The sequence below is a fragment of the Acomys minous genome (genome assembly GCF_964271855.1).
Source record: "Acomys minous genome assembly, chromosome: 11".
Lineage (NCBI taxonomy): Eukaryota > Metazoa > Chordata > Mammalia > Rodentia > Muridae > Acomys > Acomys minous.
Window position 1 is genome coordinate 35,581,938 of NC_140492.1, and position 21,124 is coordinate 35,603,061.

The 21,124-nt window shown below is 40.2% G+C and overlaps 1 protein-coding gene across 1 annotated transcript in view; it reads right to left on the bottom strand.

Annotated features, from left to right (window-relative positions):
• Window positions 1-21,124, bottom strand: part of GABRR3 (gamma-aminobutyric acid type A receptor subunit rho3) — a gene marked incomplete at its 5' end in the record, with an annotated part of 41,418 nt that overhangs the window by 9,974 nt on the left and 10,320 nt on the right. The window contains 5 exons of the mRNA XM_084801397.1: window positions 15-167; window positions 6,449-6,589; window positions 7,726-7,808; window positions 11,290-11,513; window positions 15,819-15,886. Coding sequence (XP_084657523.1) covers window positions 15-167; window positions 6,449-6,589; window positions 7,726-7,808; window positions 11,290-11,513; window positions 15,819-15,886 — 669 coding nt within the window. The remainder of the gene's footprint in view (window positions 1-14; window positions 168-6,448; window positions 6,590-7,725; window positions 7,809-11,289; window positions 11,514-15,818; window positions 15,887-21,124) is intronic.

Here is a 21,124-nt window from a genome sequence, read left to right on the forward strand (position 1 = left end):
AAAAACTTATTTACCCAGGGAAACTCTTGCAGGAACAGCTCTCCGGTCAATCCAGAATGAAACCCAGGAAAGCATCACCATCAACATGGCTGGGAAGTAGGTCTGCAGTACAAAGAAGAAAATGTGCCTCCGTAGCACGAAGTTGATGAAAAGTCTATAGTACCACCCTAGGAGAAAGAAACAGTTACCATTAGACTGGCTTCTAGGAGACACCATGCTTAGCCACACAACCTGCTCTTCAAGTTGGAAGTTCTCGGGGATCATAGAACGTGGTATTGTACCTCTGTTTACTCAACACCATTTGGTTGTCACCTGGCTAGATGGCCTGGTCCACAGCCTGCCTAATTATTCATCTAAAAACATGCTTACCTTCTAGACCTGAGCTGGGGGGCGGGGGAGGGGAGTGAACGGCAATTATATTTTGTGTGTGGCCTTTTAAAGGCCCTCTTGTACACTTAATATCATTTGTAATATTTCTGTAAGAGCAGTGCTAATTGGTGGCTGGGTTTCAGAGTTAATAATCGTTTGTCAGCTGGTACAAATGATGAGGAGCATTTTGACTGTAAGAAAAAGTTTTCAGTAGATCACTGGACCTTCGCTTGGGATCTAGAAGGCTAAGGATTCAAAGAGAAGATGAAGCATCTTTAATATGTTTTCATTAGTTTGAAGTTTCACTGACATCATGATAAATCTGCAAACAGGTGTTTAAATGGTTATATTTCTTTGAGTATTATTGGACTTCTATAAGCTTATGTTGTTGATATTATTTGATCTGATGAAAAATACCACTATTGTCATATCTATAGCAAATTGAACAGAATTCTCTTTTTCACATTTACTACATGGAAGTTTAAAAGGTGGAAGATTTATATGATCTTAAGAGGAACCAGAGTATATAAAGAAGTCTCAAGCTAAGTTTTCAAACCATCTTTAGGATATCTCTGAATGTTATTCACCACTATTCCCAGGCTAATTATGATTTTTATTACTCATACATATTTATTTGTTTTATGATTTTATTTCATATGTGTGTGGATGTTTTGCCTGTATGTATGCATGTATATTATGTGCATAACTGTTGCCTGTGGAGGCTAGAAGAGGGTACTAGGTCTTTTAGAACTGGAGTTACAGATGGCTGTGAACTACCATGTGGGTGATGGGAATGGAGCCTGCGTCCTCCGGAAGAGCAGCCTATGATTTTAACTGTTGATCCATCTCTCCAGCCCCTTACTCATACTTTTTAATACATAGCAATAAGCATGCATCCATCATAATATTTACTGAAGTAAGGTAATGTACAGACATTAAAATATGCTTTATGAATGGTTTAAGATAAGTTTTTATGTGTCAAATAAAAATTTGAAATGAAATTATTCAAAAACCTAGAGACTGTAGTAGGTCAAATTATAAAGCAGAATCATAGGAAGCATAAAGCTGGAGAACTCTTCTATTACTGTTAGTAGTAATTTCTTAGAAGACACAAATGGTAATGCTGTTGGGAGGAACAGGTAGACAGGTCCAACACTGAGCGCTAGGACAATCACATTGAACTGGGAGGTTCTACATCCAGCCTGGGAGTCTCAGTTAATTGCTTACTGTACTTCTCATCTTGCTAGATGCTAAGAGTCTCACTGTTAGCTGACACCTACGCCTTGAAACATAAACACTTCAGCATTAAAAATGTCATTAACAGTGGAAATAAATGACACATCCTACGAAGCACTCGAAAGTTAAGACTACACAATACCTTTTGTCTCTTCACTGACTTGTATTTGCACTTGATCTTAGTCAAAAGGTCACAAAGTGTCATTGTTTTATATTGGCCACTCATATTACTGTGTGTGCAGTTAAAGTTTTGATTATGGCTGTAGGGTGGAATAATAAACATATCAACCTCTACAGCTTCACATAATTGTTAGAAGGTTAAAATGAATAGTTACAAAAGTCATTCCTAAGGAAAGAATTACAGTATAGTTATTCCAACAGATTTTAAAGGAACTGGTCACAGAAACCCTTGGATGTTAACATCTACAGAAGTAAAGGTGTTCATATAAAACAATGTAGAATTATTTGCTTATAGCTCATTTATATATGTTCATATATTTTAAATAATCTATCTGTAGTGCCTAATACAGTGTAAATGCAATGCAAATAGCTTTTATGCTGCATTGCTTAGGAAGTTAGCTATGCTCATGTTCAGTACAAATATGTTTACAAATATTTTCAACTCACAATTGAATGAGTCCACGGGTGTGAGAACAACAGATACAGAGGGTTGGATACATGTAGTTTTCTGTTCATTATTGAATTCTTGAAATAAATTTAGGTGACAGTTCTTTTTTAAAAAATGGCCATCATTATTATTTATTATTATTTTTGCAATGCTAAGGATTGAACCCAGAGCCTCAGAAATACTAGGTAAGTATACCTCACTAAGCTATACCTCACAATTTTCTGGAGCATTATGTGGAATTTGATTGATGGGTTTGGTGCAAGGGATTAACCCGGAAGGAAGAATGCTGCGCCACCCTGTGGATTAGGAAGGGAAGAGCAGGACAGTACTGTGGGTGGCCAGTAGGCCAGCAGAGTTACTTTAACCCACTACACCATTCTACCTTGCAAGAAGATCGAATCACCACTCCAGTTAGTGTAATACAGTCTGACTTTATCTTTAATACTAAAAAACTGGGAGTTCCCAGGCCCCACTTCTATGCCCCTTTCTGCTCTATAGGTAACAAACTAAAAAACAAATAATGATGGTGATTATGGTGATGATGATGATGATGATAAACTATGCAAATACAAAAATACAAAAACCTCTCTTTGCATCCATGAAAACTTCAAGGCGCCAGTGTTTACTACATTAAAGGGAATGCACTCTACTTTAGCTCTACCCACCAGGCCACTATAAAACTCCAAGACAATTGTTCCTTTCTGCGCTCTCAGCTATTTTCAGACCTGTCTGGCAGCCAGATTGCTCTTTCTAGGAAGCTCATAACGTGAGTCATAAACTCCTCATACCTTTATGTGTGTGTCATCATCCTTTTCGCAACATGAACTCAATTTTTGGCATGTACATTTGGGGGGCGGAGGGGAGGAGAGGCTGTCTCCATTGCCTCCATCCGTAGAAAGAAGCAGAACTAAAGACTGAGAAAAGGGCTGGCATTCACTGAGGTGCCATGCCAAGACAGGATTGAAAGCTTCTTCTATACCTATAAATTGTCACATTCAATCAGTTTCTGACACTAAGCCCTGGATTGTATTAAAAGCATCACAAGGAAGATGCTTGACCAAAACGATGATGATATTTGCTAACTAATACTGCTTAAGCACATTCCCCCAGAGCAGACACTGTTCTAAGTCCTCTAAATGTATCAGCTTTATTGGAAAATTTCCATGTGGCAGAGACAGTTGTGGAAACCCTCTTGAAGACGAGGAGATCCAGGGTTGGATTAAGCAGGTTGCCTTGGTTACCACCAAGGGTAGACTAGAGTCTGAACTCAGGCAGTTGCCCCTGTACTCTAGCTTTGATAACAAATAATTTCCCAACACATTTGACAGGGTAGGCGGTATTTCTTTTGTGAACACAAGTGTGCAATTTAGAGGAGCATTAAAATGAATGAAAGACAGAAAAACCTTCTCGTACTTGTTGATGTTCCTGGGTGGCCATGTGCTTGCTTAGAGGCAATGGTAGTAATAAAGGCATCGTAAGAAAAATAAATAAGACAGCTAAAAATGGAAAATAAGTTTCTGCATCTCCGACTTCTGGCTTTTTTGAATGAGAGCCAAATGCACGGTTTGTTTGTTTGTTTGTTTGTTTGTTTTCTATCTGTCTTGTATAGCAACTTGAGGATGGTAGCTATAGTTGGCAGTTGTGATAATAGGAATAAAGAAATATATTTACAATCATCTTTGAAGAAGCCATGGATGTTTGTAAGGAGGAGGGCACCACATTAAACATTTATAGATAACTTGAGGCAGAGCTCATGAACTGAAATCAGCTTCTAAACTCATCTTTCTGAAGCTTAGGAACTTGTTAAATCTGGTTATGATTACTCGTTGATATATGAACACAGCTTTCAAAATTCCGTGCTCTTGCATTTTTCTACTATTAGAACCCATTTTTTTCCTTCTCGTTAAAATTGAACATACTTGAACAAGTTTAGGACAACAAAATATTGAAATGAAATTGAAACACTACCCAATCTCTAATCACTTCTTAGAAATTTGGAATGCACAGGCACATGCAAACGTATCTACATTTGTATAAATACTTTCTTCAGTAGCAAATGTGAGCTTCTATGAAAGAGTCTTTTATTAGTTACTTTTTAAATTAAAACAAACTTGCATTATGCTATGTAAGGCTGTACATTCAAAACTAATTCTATCTTAGTCCATTTTTCATAGGAACTGATGTTCTATTTCTTGCAAGTATAATCACATTGGAATGCTAAGGCTTTATAGTTCATTTAAAAAGACCATAAAAGCATGTTTGTGAACAGATTTTCAGTGATGTTTTATCTGATTTTTGACGGACTCTAAAACGTGAAGAGACGAGGATAAATGTTACCTAGTGTTGATCCTGCCGGGGACAAGCACAAAGAATGGACTGAGTGAAAGTAATTTAGACGTAGAGTTAGAAATGGGAACAATTATGCTTTACACTTAGAGGAATAGTTGAATTTCTACTGAATATACTTATGGATACTTATGCTTCACAATCCTAAGAAATGCAACTGTTATAATTGTAGATATATTTTATATATTGGTACAGAAATACCACCCTTAGATTTCTGTGTCTTCTTTGTATCACATTATGATAATGTTAAAAAGACATATTATAGTCATAATTTATCATAAAGTTATTTTATCATAGAAATAATAAAAAATTAAAACACATACATATCATTGCTCATTGTGGACATTCATTTATTTAAATACAGGCTTAATTGAACTAAGGACTAAAAAACATTACACTTCTGGCATCATATATGAAAAAGGAGCAAGAGAAGTGGAAAACGGAATCTCATCAGCTTGTCTGCACGAGGTGTGATTGGTATCATTTTTGAAATTCTTTTCGAATTATCCACCACACACTCATTTATTCAGCAATTTGACTCTGAGAATCCTCTACGTGCCAGGGATGTATCCATGATCACGGACCATAAGGATGTGTTATTTGCATAGCAGAAAATGCAATGAGCAGGATTAAAATTAATAGCGTCGGTTGTTGAATGTTAAAGAATGCAAGTGAACAGGCTGGATCAGACATTCCTCCCTGATCTAAATAGCTAGAGACCCACTGGTCCCAGGGATGCAGTTAGCTTCTTTGAGATATAAATTTTGGTTGTACTCTTAAGACACAGGCTTCTGAATAGATAATCGGCTTCTCATGCTCCAAGGCTGAGCAGGTGGGAAGGATTCCAGCCAGGGCAGCTCCGACCCCCACGAACCAGCTGCAGCCACACTTTGTAGCCTGGGCACAGCTCCTTTAAACCACAAATGATATTTTATCTGCGTAAAATGACACAGAGTGCTGGTAACTTGCAAGATGGTGGGAAAGGGCTTTTGGGGTGGGGTGCTGTGGGGGAGGTCAGAAAGAGAGAGCCTTCTCTTAGTTTTAGCTAACAGCCAAATCAATTTATAAATTGGCTGGAATGAATGTTACCAAATCAGGAGTCTATCAATTGCAGTGAAGAGTATATACTGTATTTGTAACTCTAAACAGATTTTCTCTTTAGGGCAACAGTGCATCTTGTTAAATCAAATGTGTCAGTTGATTTTCATTGAGCACCTATCATGTCCCAGGCATGTCGTAGGATCTGGGAAGAAATAGATAACGAGGAAGATAGAGTTCCATGCCTCCTTCCAAAGAGAAACTTAGACAATAGACAACGGGGCATCTTTTTTCAGCTAGTAGTAAGTGCTGTAAAGACAAAAGGAGATAAGGAATAGTAAGGAAAGACGCTTAGTTTAGAAGGCCTAATTGGAATATCAGCACGTGGCGAAATATTTCACAAAGTTCTGCCTAACGCAGGCAGTTGGTCCCGAGTTAGGCAGGGGCAGAGCAAAGCCACGAAGAAGAAACGAGATGAGAGTGTCTAAGAATAATAAAGCAGGAAGTAGAGGACAATATGATGGAGGAGCAGAGGTGGGGGTGACGTCACAACAGCACACCAGTTGTAGACCAAGTTGAGAAACCCAACTTTGGTGCTAAATGTGATGGAAAGACACTAAAAGCTTCCGGGCTGGAAAGGGCTTTGAGCAGTGCTTTCCCTATTGGACAGGTCACTGTGTATGTTCTACTAAGCATAGAATGGAGGGGCCAAGAGTAGAATCAAGGCATCTTGTTGGAAGAGTTTGCATGATGGGGGAGAGAAGGATGTTTACTTCACAAACAGTAGGTGCTCAATAGTTGCCAAACACTGTCTGGGCGTTACTGCTGTACCTGTACTGCTATAGAAAGCCAGCCCACTAGATGCGCTGAACTCCTCAATGAAGAACTGAGACAGGGAAATGTGGTCCTCCGTGTTTAAGGACTTGTTGCCGTGTTTCCAGTACAGCATTAGGTCCTCTTCACTGTAGGCATCTGAAATAGTGCAGACGGTTCCTGTCTTAGAAGTTGGGTGAGGCCCTGTAGCCATGTTTCATATAGCTCTGTATCCCTAGTTCCAGGTTCAGTGGCTTCCGTGTGTTGTGTATTGAAAGATATTTTAAATAAATAAATAAATAAATAAATAAATAAATAAATAAGTAAGTAAGTAAATAGTGATACTTTCCAAGAGACTGGACAAACCCACACTTCTTCAAAAAGGAAACAAAGCAAAACACCATCCCCACCTTCATCTCCAAAATCTGGAGGGTGGAGATGGGCAAGATGGAGGCATTTCTCCCTCTGTGATGTTTACAATTCTCCGATGTGCGTTCTGATATAAAATTTGAGCCAGGCCTCAGGACAAGGCCCCTGTCCTGCCTCCGTGGGTTTATTCCGTGCCTTTCAGTTTCTTTAGCTGTACCTCTCTGGGTTGAAATTCTAAAATGAGCCTCAGCTTGTAAAGACTCTTCTTTTCTTGTGTTATAAAGTGTTTGTACCAGAGCTAGAAACAACAGTTGTGTATGAGGCATCTGTTGAGATTCAGAGTTTCAGTCATATGACAGAAAAAAAAAAAAACCACTGCAGTCAACTTTTAAGATGTCTTATCAAAAGAAAATGCTGGCTAGCAGTAATTGACAGGGAGCTGGGCCATAGGCCCCTTAACAGGCTGTCTGTCAACTACAGAGTCTGTGCTCCAAGCTGGGTTCCTCTGGGGAACCTGTACACATTCAATAGAGGATTGAGACTTGCCCAGCTATCGGATTTGTGGACTTTCCAAATGTGGGAAATCAGTGCCAGTGTTAGGAAAACGCACCCTCTGAAGGAGTTGCCTTTTTATTGCTACTGTGAAAAATCAGAGTATTTAATTACCAGGGCATTTCCCCCTTGAATCTTCTCATTGAAAGACAATCTATTATCATTATTAGGAAAAAAGAGAGGCGGTGTAACACTGAAAAGCCAAACCATATAATTGGAAAATATGATAAGATGGAACCATATAATAAGATGCTTCAATGATTGCTAAGCACATGCCTACTCCTCTGTGAGTGTGTGAGTGTGTGAGTGTGTGAGTGTGTGAATGTGTGTCCCAATGGCTATGCAGACTTGCTTCCCCAGGCAGAAAGACTTACAGCTTTCCAGCTCGAGAGAACAGTTCTGAGTGTCCAGAGGAAACCTGCTGAAGTCCATAAAACACATGGCCGAAACTGTTATCCTGTAAACAGAATAAGAAAGACATTTTCTCATTTGGAAAGCTACTAACCTGCACTCCGTGTATACTCAGGTAATCAAGTTTATTCCTTCTCAAGTCTCTGATGGAGTTGAAGACCAGGTAGCTTAGTTTTACAATGAAGTTTAGTTGTCTAGGGGCTAAGATGTTTTTAGGTCTAGATAGATGTTTTAAGTTGATAATGACAAGATGTGATGGAGATTGATTTACATTCAGAATTTTAGATGCACCAAGATAGGAAAGATGTTTTCTTCAAGGCTGTCAAATACAAATAGCCAAAACACTAAGAAAGTAACATATAATTCCTGATTTATGTCATGGTCTCTTTTCTATAGGTAGTTTATTGTACATATATGTAATAATATAAATGTATATGTAAAAAAATAAAAATTTAAAAAATAAGATAAAATAAAATATGTGTGTGTGTGTGTGTGTGTGTGTGTGTGTGTGTGAGAGAGAGAGAGAGAGAGAGAGAGAGAGAGAGAGAGAGAGAGAGAGAGAGAGAACTGTGATCATTTATTCACATGGCTCAACTAGTGTGCAGCAATAAATAAAGCTTCTCATTGTTTGCTTGCTTTGTGTGTCTTTCAAGGATAATGAGAAACAGGCCTAACTATGTTCTGTCCAAATAACAAGAAAGAAAACCCAGAAGGGTGGGGATTCCTCAGACAGAGACTGGTGAGTGAATTCTTACACTTAGTGCTTATCTCACTGTTTCCTGCTTAGCCCCTTGGCATTTTCTGGCTCTGATAAATTTTTTTTCTTTTCAGAAAAATACTTTAAAGTCAAATGCCTGTGAGTGGATTTAAATATGTTCTGCTTTCTAGAAGATGCAAAATTTAGTAGTCTTTAGGAAAAAAAAAAAAGAGTTGAAGTGGTGATCATCCAAATCTTTAGGTAAAAGTTTCCTTCACAAAGCACTGGAAAATTTCCTTCTAGGACTGAGGCAAAAGCCTGCAGCATGTTTAGTGATAGATCCCTGTGCATAATACATAATTCAGGAACTATTAAGGCAAAAGCTTGCATATTGATGAGGCTTTTCCCCCTTAAAAATTTATATTCTCCTGGATTTTCCAGGCTCCAGGCAGAGGCTGCTGTACTATGATCTTGCCTCAAAGTGAGCGCTGTGGTAGCCACAATAGCAGATCAGAGGCTCCTAAAAGGCCCTGAGCAATTCTGCAGAAACAAAGGCAGCAGATGTTCCTGGCCGTGGTGCCCCCCCCCCCCCGAGTTAATCAGAAAAGTGGAAACATTTTCTCTTCTGTGACCTGCATTTTATTGTCAATAGTGAAAGCACCAAGAAAGGAAGGGCATGGATGGCCTTGGGTGCAAACAATATATTTAGTCTGCTCTGTTACAAGGAAGTGTCCTCTGAGGTCCTTTATACCACTTGCTTTACAGTACACATGAATGAGCAAATGCCCAAAGAAGATTTTGGTTGGGCGGCTTCAGAACTCAGCCTGGTACCAGGTGACCTGGCTGTGTGCTCGGACTGGTTCTTTTGCTGTGGCAGAGCTTTGCTCCCAGAAACTCTGAGCCCTCCTGAGTTTGGGCATCTCCAAGACTCCCTCCAGGGTTAAGCTTCCCAGAGGACCCACAGACTCAGCAAAGCCAGGACGCTCCTGGGTACAACCTGAGTGAGGCACACTACAGTTTACTACAGTGAGGATTAAAACAATAACTAGAGAAGGAGAAGGAAGCTGAGTCCAGGAGAGATCATAGCAAGTCTGCAGCTGTCCTTGGAAAGTGTGACATTGGTCTGTAGGCAGTGATACAGTGATATATACATATATGTATATGTATATGTATATGTATATGTATATGTATGTATCTTTAACTCAATCTCTAAATTCCTCTCTCTCTCTCTCTCTCTCTCTCTCTCTCTCTCTCTCTCTCTCTCTCGTTCTAGTATGGATCATAGACTCCAGATGAACAGAAACGCTCTCAGCAGGGAAGATAGTCCAAGTGATTAAAGGTTACTTCAATGGAGACCATTTGACAGGGGCCAAACAGACATTAGAATATGCAAGGTAAATAAGATCCTCAGAGTTAATCTATTGCCGTTTGTCCTTTCACCAAAGCAACTTTAAAACAGCCGATTCTTTGGTAAGTTTGCTTTCAACTCTTAGTGACTTTTGACACTAGTACTTATGAGTCTCGTAGAAAGCAGTATTGTTCACTGATTGTATTTCTAGCTTTTTATAAGTGGCTAATGGTAGCTACTCTGTGAATGATGCTGCTAATGAACAAAGATAATGTCTTACTGATGCTATAACAAATGGCCATAAGCTTAACAGCTTATAACAGCATAAATTCATTTTCCCTCAGTTCTGCAGGCCAGAGATCCAGTCAGTATCACTGGTCCAGGATCACTCCTGTAAGACTTCACAGGGGAAACTCCATTCATCTTATACCGATTGGCATCACCAGTCCTTGGCTTGGGATCTCATTGTCAACTCTTCTTTTGTGTGTATCAGGTTTCCTCTCCTTTTCTATTATAAAGATTCTTTCACTGCATTTAAGGACAGATAATCTAGGACCATTTACCCATGTTAACATTATTAATATAGGGCTGAGTGTGGTGACACATGCCTGTAATACCAGCACTCAGGAGGCAGAGGCAGGCAGATCTCTGAGTTTGAGGTCAGCCTGGTTTACAAAGAAAGGTTCACGACAGCCAGGGCTACACAAAGAAACCCTGTCTCTAAAAACAAAACAAAACAAGACAAACAAACAGATTGTTAATTTAATCACATTTGGACGGATCCTCCTTTCTCCCCCAGAGACCAACTCCTACAATTCACAAAGATAAAGAGCTCAGTTTTTAAGCCCATTTTAGATCCTGTCTCAGATTTCTAGGGCATTAAAGAAGCCGAATTGCTGGGCTATACAGAACTTTTCAAAAACTGCTTTTAGAATTTCTATTATAAACCACTCCATATGCACTGAACCCATTTGGCTAAAATAAAGTGTGAATCATTAAAGATGAAGAGCTGGAATACATGTTTTAACTAAAACAAAAAGCAAGTGAGAGAATTTATGTTTACTTGTATTTTGATTATATCTTCATATGTCAATTGAAGGGGCTCATTGAAGAAATCGTTCAGCTAATTCAAGATTCCAAACTCCTTGGTGGAGTACAGGGAAAGGAAGAAGTTGGTTAGCAGAAATGGGTTCACATACCTAAACAACTAATTGTGTGTCAGACTTTCAGGGATTTCCAGAGCTCAGCTCCATTCTGTTTGTCTAAATAATATATCCCGGAGTGGGACTATACAGACCAGAAAGCAATTTCTTAAAGTTTGGGTAACAGAAGTGGATAAGATTACATACCCTGCTTGCGCCCCAGGCTTCAGCATTATGGGCCTGACAGCAGAGCTGTTAGTTTAGTCTGAAGTGAGACTCAGCAAGTTTGGTTAGATGGCTGTGGTCCAAGGCAGCCAAAGGCCAAAGGGAGCCCTCATACCTGAGACTGAAGAGAACGCTTCCATCGGGGTGTACTCGCAGCATGATGTTCTCCACAGTTGTGTCATGGATGAAGGATCTTTTAGAATGGACAAAGAAGATATCTGGCACCCAGATTTTCTGAATCAATCTGCGATCGAAGGTCATGCTTTTGTTTGTAGTGCTGGGAAATGAGAGCCTCTCATCCTTCCAATAGTGCCTGAGATAAAACGTCATCGTGAAGTCCTGGGCACAGAGAAAGGGACCAGTGAGGACCAGCGGGGACAGTGCTCAGATCATCACTTCGGTATTATGAACTCACTAGAAGCCGAGGTGTTTGTGACTTGTACCTTACCATTTGCATTGCAACGTCAGGTAGATGTAGGGTGAAGCTAGTCCCTCAATTTTCCTCACTCCCCTCCTCTACTCCTGATGCTGCCTTCTCATTCTCTTCCACCCTTCTTCTTTTCTTTTTTCTTCTTTCATTACTTCCTTTCTTTATCTTCCGCTTCCTACTCCTTTTTAAACGTAGTTCTACAATTAAAACACAATCTAGATCTCAACTCAGGGTCCTTTTACCGTGGCCTCCTGAGCGCTGGATCTATAGCATATGCTATACTATATAACTATTTACCTTCAAATTTGTTTTATATTCATCAGTTTATAATCATTCTTAAAAAAACAGATCTCTCAAACTGAATACATGAAAATGAACACAGCATTTATTAATGGAAAGCAAGTAGCTGGAGGCTCAAGACTTCAGATGGTAACCACTCCGTGCTTGAAAGATAGGAAGGATACTGTGAAATGGCAGTTCAGAACGTCCACTGTGTTAAGCTGTACACTCCCTACAAGTTAGTTGTCGGTGCTCCCAATTCAGTGTGCCTCTGGGGTCTGGACTGGCATTGTGTACAATACCTGAACCAATATGGCAGATGAAGGGTAAAGTCTATGCTAACATCCAGTTTCATGTGGCCCAAGGGGCTGATGAGGGATAAAACCTATTCTAATATTACAGTAACAAAAAAGAAATGGACAAACATTAAAGAGTTTGAATTTTGCATGGCATTTAGATATTACATTTAATATTTTGCCTGGCTAAAAAGAAAGTTCCTGTCATCACATGTGTCATTGGGTCTGGATACTAATAATGTTTTTCACAGTTGTTTCATCATCTTTCTCAACCCAAATCTAACTCTTCTTGAGCTGATTTTATCTAACAAGACTTTGGCATTCATTGTTCAAACAAAAGAGATGTCTCCGTCAATCACAAGTAAGTTCCCAATTGCTTTTCCATTAGCCAACACCATCATAAGGTTCAAGCTGAAAAGCTTGCTGAGTGGAGAATGAGACAGAAGTTAAAGGGAATTCAGAGTAAGGCAAGAAAGGATGGAAGGTAATTTAAAAAGCTAACCAGTAGCATGAATTGGGGTACAATAGGTGGAGGTCACTCATATCATAACGTATGTTCTAACTTGGGTATGATGAAGCCAGCCTAGGCTTAGCTGAGAATGGCCTGCAAAGTAAACCCAATTTAGGGATGAAAGATGATGCCCAGTTTGGGGTTCATAGATTAGAGGAATATTACATGTGGTCTAGGTCACTGTAAATGACTTCAATGTTATTTAAATCCTGTTTTAGGATTCCACTAGACAAATAGGAAGTACTAATAAGAGCCTTTGAGTCAGGAACAGTGAGGACAGTGTAGATCGGGCCATTGTTGTAGGGAGTTCACGGCACTGTCATTAGGGGAAGGGCTGGGGAAACGAAGGGTTTTTAACAAGGTCTTGGTGAACTAAATAGATGTTGAAGAAGATCATTCTAAGCCTACACTGGGACACAGGTAATGGATGGGTCATAGAAAATGTTGTATAGATCTATCTGGAATATTCGCAACTGGAGTTTTCATTTAGGGGAAGGAATACACACACACACACACACACACACACACACATAGACCTGAAAGGGTGATATGATATGACCCAAGAACTTAAATTTTTCAGCTTCTTAAGAGAGTCTGGCTTTGTTTATTTTCTCACCCTTTACCCTTAATTGTGGTATTTGCATATTTAGTCATATGTAGAAGCTAAATTCAAAGTTATTTTATAAAAATAAGTGTATATGGTATAGAGTACATATAAAAAACTTTTACTTAAAATATCTATAGGCAACCGTTGGAATTTCATTAGCATACACATGTGAAAGCTTTTTAAAAAGGGAATGAAGTATAATGATTACTGTATGTAGATAATAACAAAATCTTTTCAGATAGAGGCAAAATTTAGAAGGAAAATACTTTAATTATTCCTACTGATGGAGGAAGTACTCTTTGATTTTATTGAAGGCGAGTATCACACATGTGGAATCTAACATAGTTGGCTTTGTCCTGGTTGTGAGTGGAGTGTTAGTTACTAGGGTTCCGGAAGCAAAGCATGGTGGGAAAAGATAGATAAAAGGGGACCAGGTTCCCAGCAGGGCAGGGAGTCCTGGTATGGTGTCACTCAGAAGTCACTGAAGATAAACATTGCTGTGCTGTGCAGTCCAGTGTTTTTTTTTTTCTTGAGAAGATAGCTATGTGTTGATTACAAAACTGTATATTTTATACATGCATGCCTCATAAAATGCACAACTTTGACATTTCAATCTAAAACAGTTTTAACACCCCAGGACAAAAGTCCCGGCTGTGATGTCTAACGTGGAAAAGGAAGGATGATTACTGTCAGGCTAAATTGCAATCTCAGATAATGCTAAGAAACAGTTGGGTAATTTCAATGAAAAGAGAGAGGCAGAGCCTTGGGTCTAGGGCCAACAGGAGGGCGCAGGAGCTATGTAAAGGTATCCAAAATGAAATAAATACAGGGGGTACAGAATATACTCAGAAGCTGCCCTTTACTTGGTGCTGTGTGTCTGTTAAGAGTATTCATTTACACACACGCATAATCGAAAGGAAAGAAACACATGTAAAGAGGACAAGAGAGACAACAAAACGGGTGTAGGGGTGGTGGACGACTCCAGGAACAAACCTGATGTTTGTGTTTCAGAGGATGATGACAGGGCAAACACACACAGGGACAGGAAAAAAAAAATCTGAGGACCAGGTGGTCTGGGTTCTCCGCTGGAGAAGCTGTGCATCCTACACCTTCAGCTTGTGTGTTACATAAACTTGAATGGAGTGGCAGAGTTGTAGCCTACAGCTGGACAAGGAAGCCTGCTGGGGGTTTATAGTATACAGCTGGACCAAGGGGACAGGTTTAGCTAATCTCTGTAGGGGAGCGGTCTTCAGGCTAAATGCTGGCGGAGGGATAAGGCAATGCTGGACATTTTCTGCACATGCGGTCAGTATTTCACACGTGGATGGAAGGGAAGGCTGTGCAATTTCCTTCTGACGTCAGCTCCCAGGAAGAAGGCTTTGCCATCACTCCGTGGGTCTGAAGCTCGGGTTCACGTCACCAGCACACAGTTACTTGGGACTTCCCTCACTCAGGGCTTCCTCTGCCTCCTACAGATGTTGGCAGCCATTAGGTAAAAGCGAGGAAAGGAACAGTGAGTCTTAGAAAGGCTCTGTATGCAGCATGCAAACATAAAGGAAAAGGGCTCATCAAAACACAGACTGTATAAATAAATTAACATAAAACGGGAGGTAAGACAAACATGCGAGTGCTTGTTCATAGAAGATGAGCACAACGGTGTCTTGTACAGTAAGCCCCCCTTTCACCCCTCTCCATATTTCGCTGAAAAATCTCTTAAATGAAAAACTATTTTGAAAGTGACTAAGAAGAGAAAGTCATTATCCATTAAAAATAGGGAAAATGAGATGGAAAAAGTATGGTTGAGGCCATGAAAATATAAAAATGGCTAAAAATGGTAAAAACAGGCTAAACACCAAGAAAAACCCCCAACGATTTAGTCTTTTTAAATGTTTTGCTTCCAATATGCATATGTATATAAAATTATTATATATCCATTTTCACATGACAATAAATAAAATAGTAATTTTAAAAATGGAAATATATGTATCACACAGTAAAATAAAACATCAAACTTTTCTGCATTTCTATAACATACCACGGGATAAGCAAAATTTTCTGAGCTAAATAGAATGGCCATGTTTCAAAATGTCCTGATATTAGTTATTTACAAACAAGCAGAATTAATATTAACTAAAACACCTGGAAGTAATCTATAAAGCTTGGCACAGCAGTCTGTCAGTCATTTTATGAACAGGTCGTGTGGCTGACACTTCATAGTATGCAAGGTGTATGGTTGGTTTTCTTAAACACGTTGAGTAAGACTGTGACAGACAGCACAGTTACCATGATATTCTGCAGGAAACCATGGACAAGAGAAAGTAAAGAAGAAATGGGTAGAAAAAGATGAGAGTGTAATCAGGGAGCAAAGGAAGTAGGAAGGGAGAAAAGCACTGTAATATGGTACAAAGAAGGAAAGATTAGTAACATACATGCCTGAAATGGTTTATCCAAAAACAAATAATTTCGAACTTATTACCTTATTATTTTCATAAAATGATCAATGTGCTATGGGAAAACTCACCATGTTGACCTCTGAAATACTGTCGATGCTCTCAACCTGGACATCTATACCCACCGGCACTGGGGAACCTTTAGAAAGAAAAATGAATAATTTACTGAGAAGTGCATTATAATCATTTTGGACATCTTCCAAAACTGAGAAAGACCATTCTTAAAAAAAATTGAACATTATCAAAATTTCCAATAATTTTTATTCATCATTTTGCCTATTTTCTATCGGATCATTTATCATGCTCTCAAACATAATAACCAAGGCACATGCAAGAATAAATGCTACTCCAACGGCCATTGCTCATTTGCTTGGAAAGTCCCAAAGATTTCCCTGTACAATAAGTAATATTATAGAAGTGGTGTCTCCAATTTTGTAATTTCATTTTTTTTGTTAGTATGGATTTAAAGAGGAACAGTGTATTGGAAATATATGTAAGAGGATTGTGCATTTTGTATGATACAGTTCAGTGAGTTTTATAGAGTCCTTGGCTTTGGAATGCCAAACCTATTTCTCTCCTGCCCCTAGTGTCAGCCCTTTTCACTCATACAGTGGTGGGCCGCCTAGAGATAAGTCTTGACTGCTGTACCAAGGCTGCAGACTCACACCTGTCCCCTTGTAGATCAGCAACCACAGGCAGCGCTGGGGAAGAATTCACTCACCTAGAAACGGAAGCAATTTCAGACAGTGAGTAGACTGCAAACTCCCTGGCACCTGGGGCCCCAGCACTGGGGTTCCTAAGCCCAGAAAGTGTAAACAGCTACCAAGAGAGGGCAGGCCAGACAGAATTTTCTAGTTCCACTAAGAATTAATTTCAACATCCTCTCTCTCTCCCTCCCTCCCTTCTTGTTCCTTCTCTCTCCCTCCCTCCTTCCCTCCCTCCCTCTGTGTATGTGTGTAGGGGATGGCCTTTATCATTTAGTTTGGGGTATGAAATTTGATCTGCATCTATGTTGACACAATCCATATGTTTAGGCACAGTCTCTGCATGTATTTTCTTACCATAGTAAGTCATTGTCATTTAAATCATATTGCCTGGCCTAGTTAAACAAACAAACAAACAAAACAAAACAAAATGAAAACTCAAAACTAACAAATACAGATTAATCCTGCACAGCTGAGTCCCCGCTGTTTATTCAAGATCTTGGGATTTAGATGAGTGCATCCTGAAAAGCTTCTATACTTGGCTAAAGAATGACTGAGTGCATTGTGTGCGACACACACAGGCACCCAGCTCAGCCACCTCCTGGATGCACTTTACGCTTTGGAACAAGCCACCTCCCTTGACACCCTTCTGGGACCTCATTAACCCTAGATGCTACTCTTATCAGCACCAGGTTCACTTTCTGTTTGTTATCATTTGTTATTTAGAAGAGTCTCGGCTAGCCAGGCACTTGGCCTGTCACTCAAATATCAAATGTCTCGCCCTTTATTAATGCCTTGCTTGTGTCCTAACCACAATCCTCCTGACATACTGGATCAATTAACTTGTGTGACACCAATCCTATAAATAGCACTGCCTCCCGCAGATTTCGACTAGGCATGAACCCAAAAACAGCTTAGTATCATTTCTTCACAGGGCTCAGCGTTGGTGATTTTGCATTTGCCCTTTCACTTGAATTAATAATCAAAATAAAAATTCATGAGAACATCTCATCCAGAGCGCTTGTGTGGCCCTTCATGGCGAATAAATCTTGCCACTAATGCTAATACTTCGAGGGGATGAGATTTTGAAGGGTCTGGAACGGGTGGCAGAATGTCCCGAGTGAAGCGTGAACAGCGTCACACAGATGAGAATTTGAACGCAGCTTCATCACTGTTACATATTATGGAGTAAGAAATATCTCCAAAGTTTGATTTTTTTCTACTAGAAAATCTGCACAGAGATATTCAAAGGGTCCCGTTGCAGGTTATAAACAGTACAGTTTATAGACCATAGTCTGCATTGGACCTTAGTATATTAATATCATTTGCTCAGTTATGCCTTTTGAAAATGTAGGGCACTATTCTTTATTATACATTAAAACATATATGTTATCAATATTCTCTCTCTCTCTCTCTCTCTCTCTCTCTCTCTCTCTCTCTCTCTCTCTCTCTCACATACACACACACACACACACACACACACACACACACACACACACGTGCAGTATTTTCCTCTCACCCGTTTTCTGATGAAACCAGAGAACAGCTTGGATTCAGGATCTTTTAAAGGCAATTGGCCACTTGAGCCCAGGGGTTTCACATCCTTAGATTCAATCAACTTCAGCTAAGATATTCGAAACTGCCATTGAGGGAACATGTACTACTCCCCTGCCCCATCACTATCTTCCAAACAAGCCTTATTAAGAACAATTTACAAAGCACTTACACTGTACAAGGCATGAGAAGTAATCTAGAGTTTGCTGGAAGAATACGGGAAGAACAGATACAGGGCGTATGCAAGTGCTGTGTCGTTTCCGACAATGGACTTGAGTTATCTATCCGCACAGGCTGGTGTCTTCTCAGGTCATGGTGGCAGGCTTGGAAACAGTCCCTTAAGCTATGGGGAGATCAGCGGCTCTCCCGAGAAGACTCTTAGAAAGCTAACTTTCAATGATCTGTTCACACCTCTGCTGACCACCCGACTGGAATTTCAAGGCTGTTGGTATGGCGGAGGTAAGACATGGCATGGCTCATTTGAGCCGAGTCCCTGTTATCTTTTATTTATTTTCTCTTCCACTCACATCGATACTGTTATATGCAGATGAGTTCCTCAGATTCCACAGACAAGGCGCCTCTGTGGATGCTGTCCGGCCTCGTGTCTGTCTCTTTTGAGCTCTACGTCAAGGGCGCCCAGCACCAGGGTGCAAGACCCCGTGCTCTGCCACCTGCGGGCTAAGTAGAAGGTGAGGGGGTGTACAAGCAACATGGAGGGTTAGGGTATCGTCAAGCCTGCAAATGTCACTGCTTCGCAGGGAAGGAGCAGAGTGACACTTTCTCTTAGAGAAAGTGACGATTAGTCACAGGATTAAAACGTCAGCATGGGTAGTCTTATAAAACCAAAGTGGGACTGCAATTCTTGTGTGTCTTCACACTTCCGCTCAGTAATCTATAAACAGAACAAATACTGCCTTATAAGGCTACTGGGAGAATAGATGAAGGGGTGCATACCAAGCCCTGCCCATAACCCCATTCAAACATTCTGTTAACTAACATTTACCCTCTGCTGGGTCAACAGGAGACTTAGCATCATAAATAGTAATACCTTTAAAAGAACTGCTCCCCCCCCCCCCCCGCCAAGTTTATAGGTGACATCAAATAAAAGTTAACTAAATATTATTTGATTAACTCCCAAGCATCACTAACTAGGTGGTAACACACATTTGGAGACCTTTTTATGTATATAAGGCTCTTTTGTCAGGGCAGGTAGACTAATTAGGGTTAAATAGAAATTATGAATCTCTGTTGTACCCTTACAATACATTCTACAAAGTGCCATCTCACACTCTCACACCCTCGCAGACACTTCGATAGGTACTGGTGAGCATGCGCCCCCCCCCCCACCTGACCACTGTATGAACTTGTGTGGCTAAATAACAACACTTGTTTGAAATCCGGAGCCAGGTGGTGGTGGGGATAGGGAGCCAGTCCGCTGACTCCCAGGCCTCTTCTGTGATATTCAGAGCTCACAAGGGGCTTTGATAATCATAGCTTTTGTCTCAACTCAGCAGCCAGAGTCTAGATGCTGAATTGACTTTCTAGAAACAAAGCAATCATCATCCGGACAACTGAAACAAAAAGCCTTTAGGTATAGGAGACACGGTGGGGGGAGGACGTAAATAAAGAAAATGAGCTGCAATTTATAACCCAAGTTAAACAAAAAGCTCCCTAAATTTACATCCTCCTGTTTCCACATAATGAGTCAATTAATCTTCTAATGCTTTATAAAAGTTTTTTTTTTTTTAAATACCAGCCCAGTAGCAGCTGGTTTTAATGTTAAACCTAATTAGGAAAACACATTAAGGCAAGAGAAGTGCTGAAGTTACATTTAGCTAGAGAGAAGTATGTTCCTGAGCTTTTGCTGTGGACAAGTAGAAAAGAGCAGGGGTGGGGGGTGGGGGGGGGGGAGGCATAAATTAAGCTTGTCTTTCGCATCCCGTAGCCTGATTTCCCAAAGGAAGGCAGCCATTTGAGAACAGAGAAATGGGTCACCATAGCAGGCACTTTTCTGTTCAAGCCGAGCAAAGCAAGGGTAACGCCTCTTTCTCGGAGGAAATGCATTTATGAGTTTTTCCTGCCGGAGTGACTGAACAGGCCATCTGAACACCATTTAGCCCAGCCTACGATGGTCAGAAGAATTTCTTAATTGGGAGATGATATGCCATCTGTCACTAAGTATGAGACTAATGCTCCAATAGTAGATTTAATAATCATAAAGTAGCCCCAGGAAAAATAATTTAAGAAGGCAGTATCACTTAAAAAAAAAATCTTAACGTAGTTTAACAGATCAGGCGAAGAGGGAATTTCAAGCCCATCCTACGTTTCTCTGGAGGGGAGGATGGTGGAGGATGAAGGCAAAAGTATTTTACCTTGAAAGGAGGGTGCAGCCTTAGCATTCTGCAGCATCATATCGCTTGGGCATGCGGCTACAGTGTTGACTCTACTCAGAAGCCCGCATTGGGTCTGAGCTCCAGAGCCTAGACAAACACACTGGTGCTTCTGCTATCCCTTGGAACATATTGGACAATAAAGTGTCTGTGAATTGTTTGTTTTAAGGTCTGTTAACAAGTATAGACATTTCTCTCTCTTTCTTGCTGAAGTCCCTCAAAGCAAAACCACAAAACCTTCTCTTCTACAACGGAGCGATTTAACTGAGGGATCCAGGCTCGAAGTCTTAGCTAGAGCAGTAAGACAACTGATGGAGGAGAAGGCAGCACGCGTCGGAAAGGAGGAAGCCTTTCTTGGACTTCACCATAAAAAATGCCGACGGCTGTTTTTTTTTTGTTTTTTGTTTTTTTTTTAAATCGGATAAGCTGATACACACTTGCAGCAAAGTTATCAAGATACAAAATTAACACACAAAAGCCAGCAGTCCGCCTGTATACAGATAGTAAACATATTGGGAAAGAAACCAGTAAAGCAGTACCTTTCATAATAGCCTTTAAAAAAAAAAATCTTGAATTTCTGTTGAGAAGAACGCATCTCGGACAGCTTCCAACTACATCTGTAGCCAGTTTCTAACAATTCACGTGCGACCGGCGCCCTCTAGCGGTTATAAAGGATCCAACGCCAAGTGACTGGATTTTTAGAAATCACAGAATTGCAGAAACCTGAAC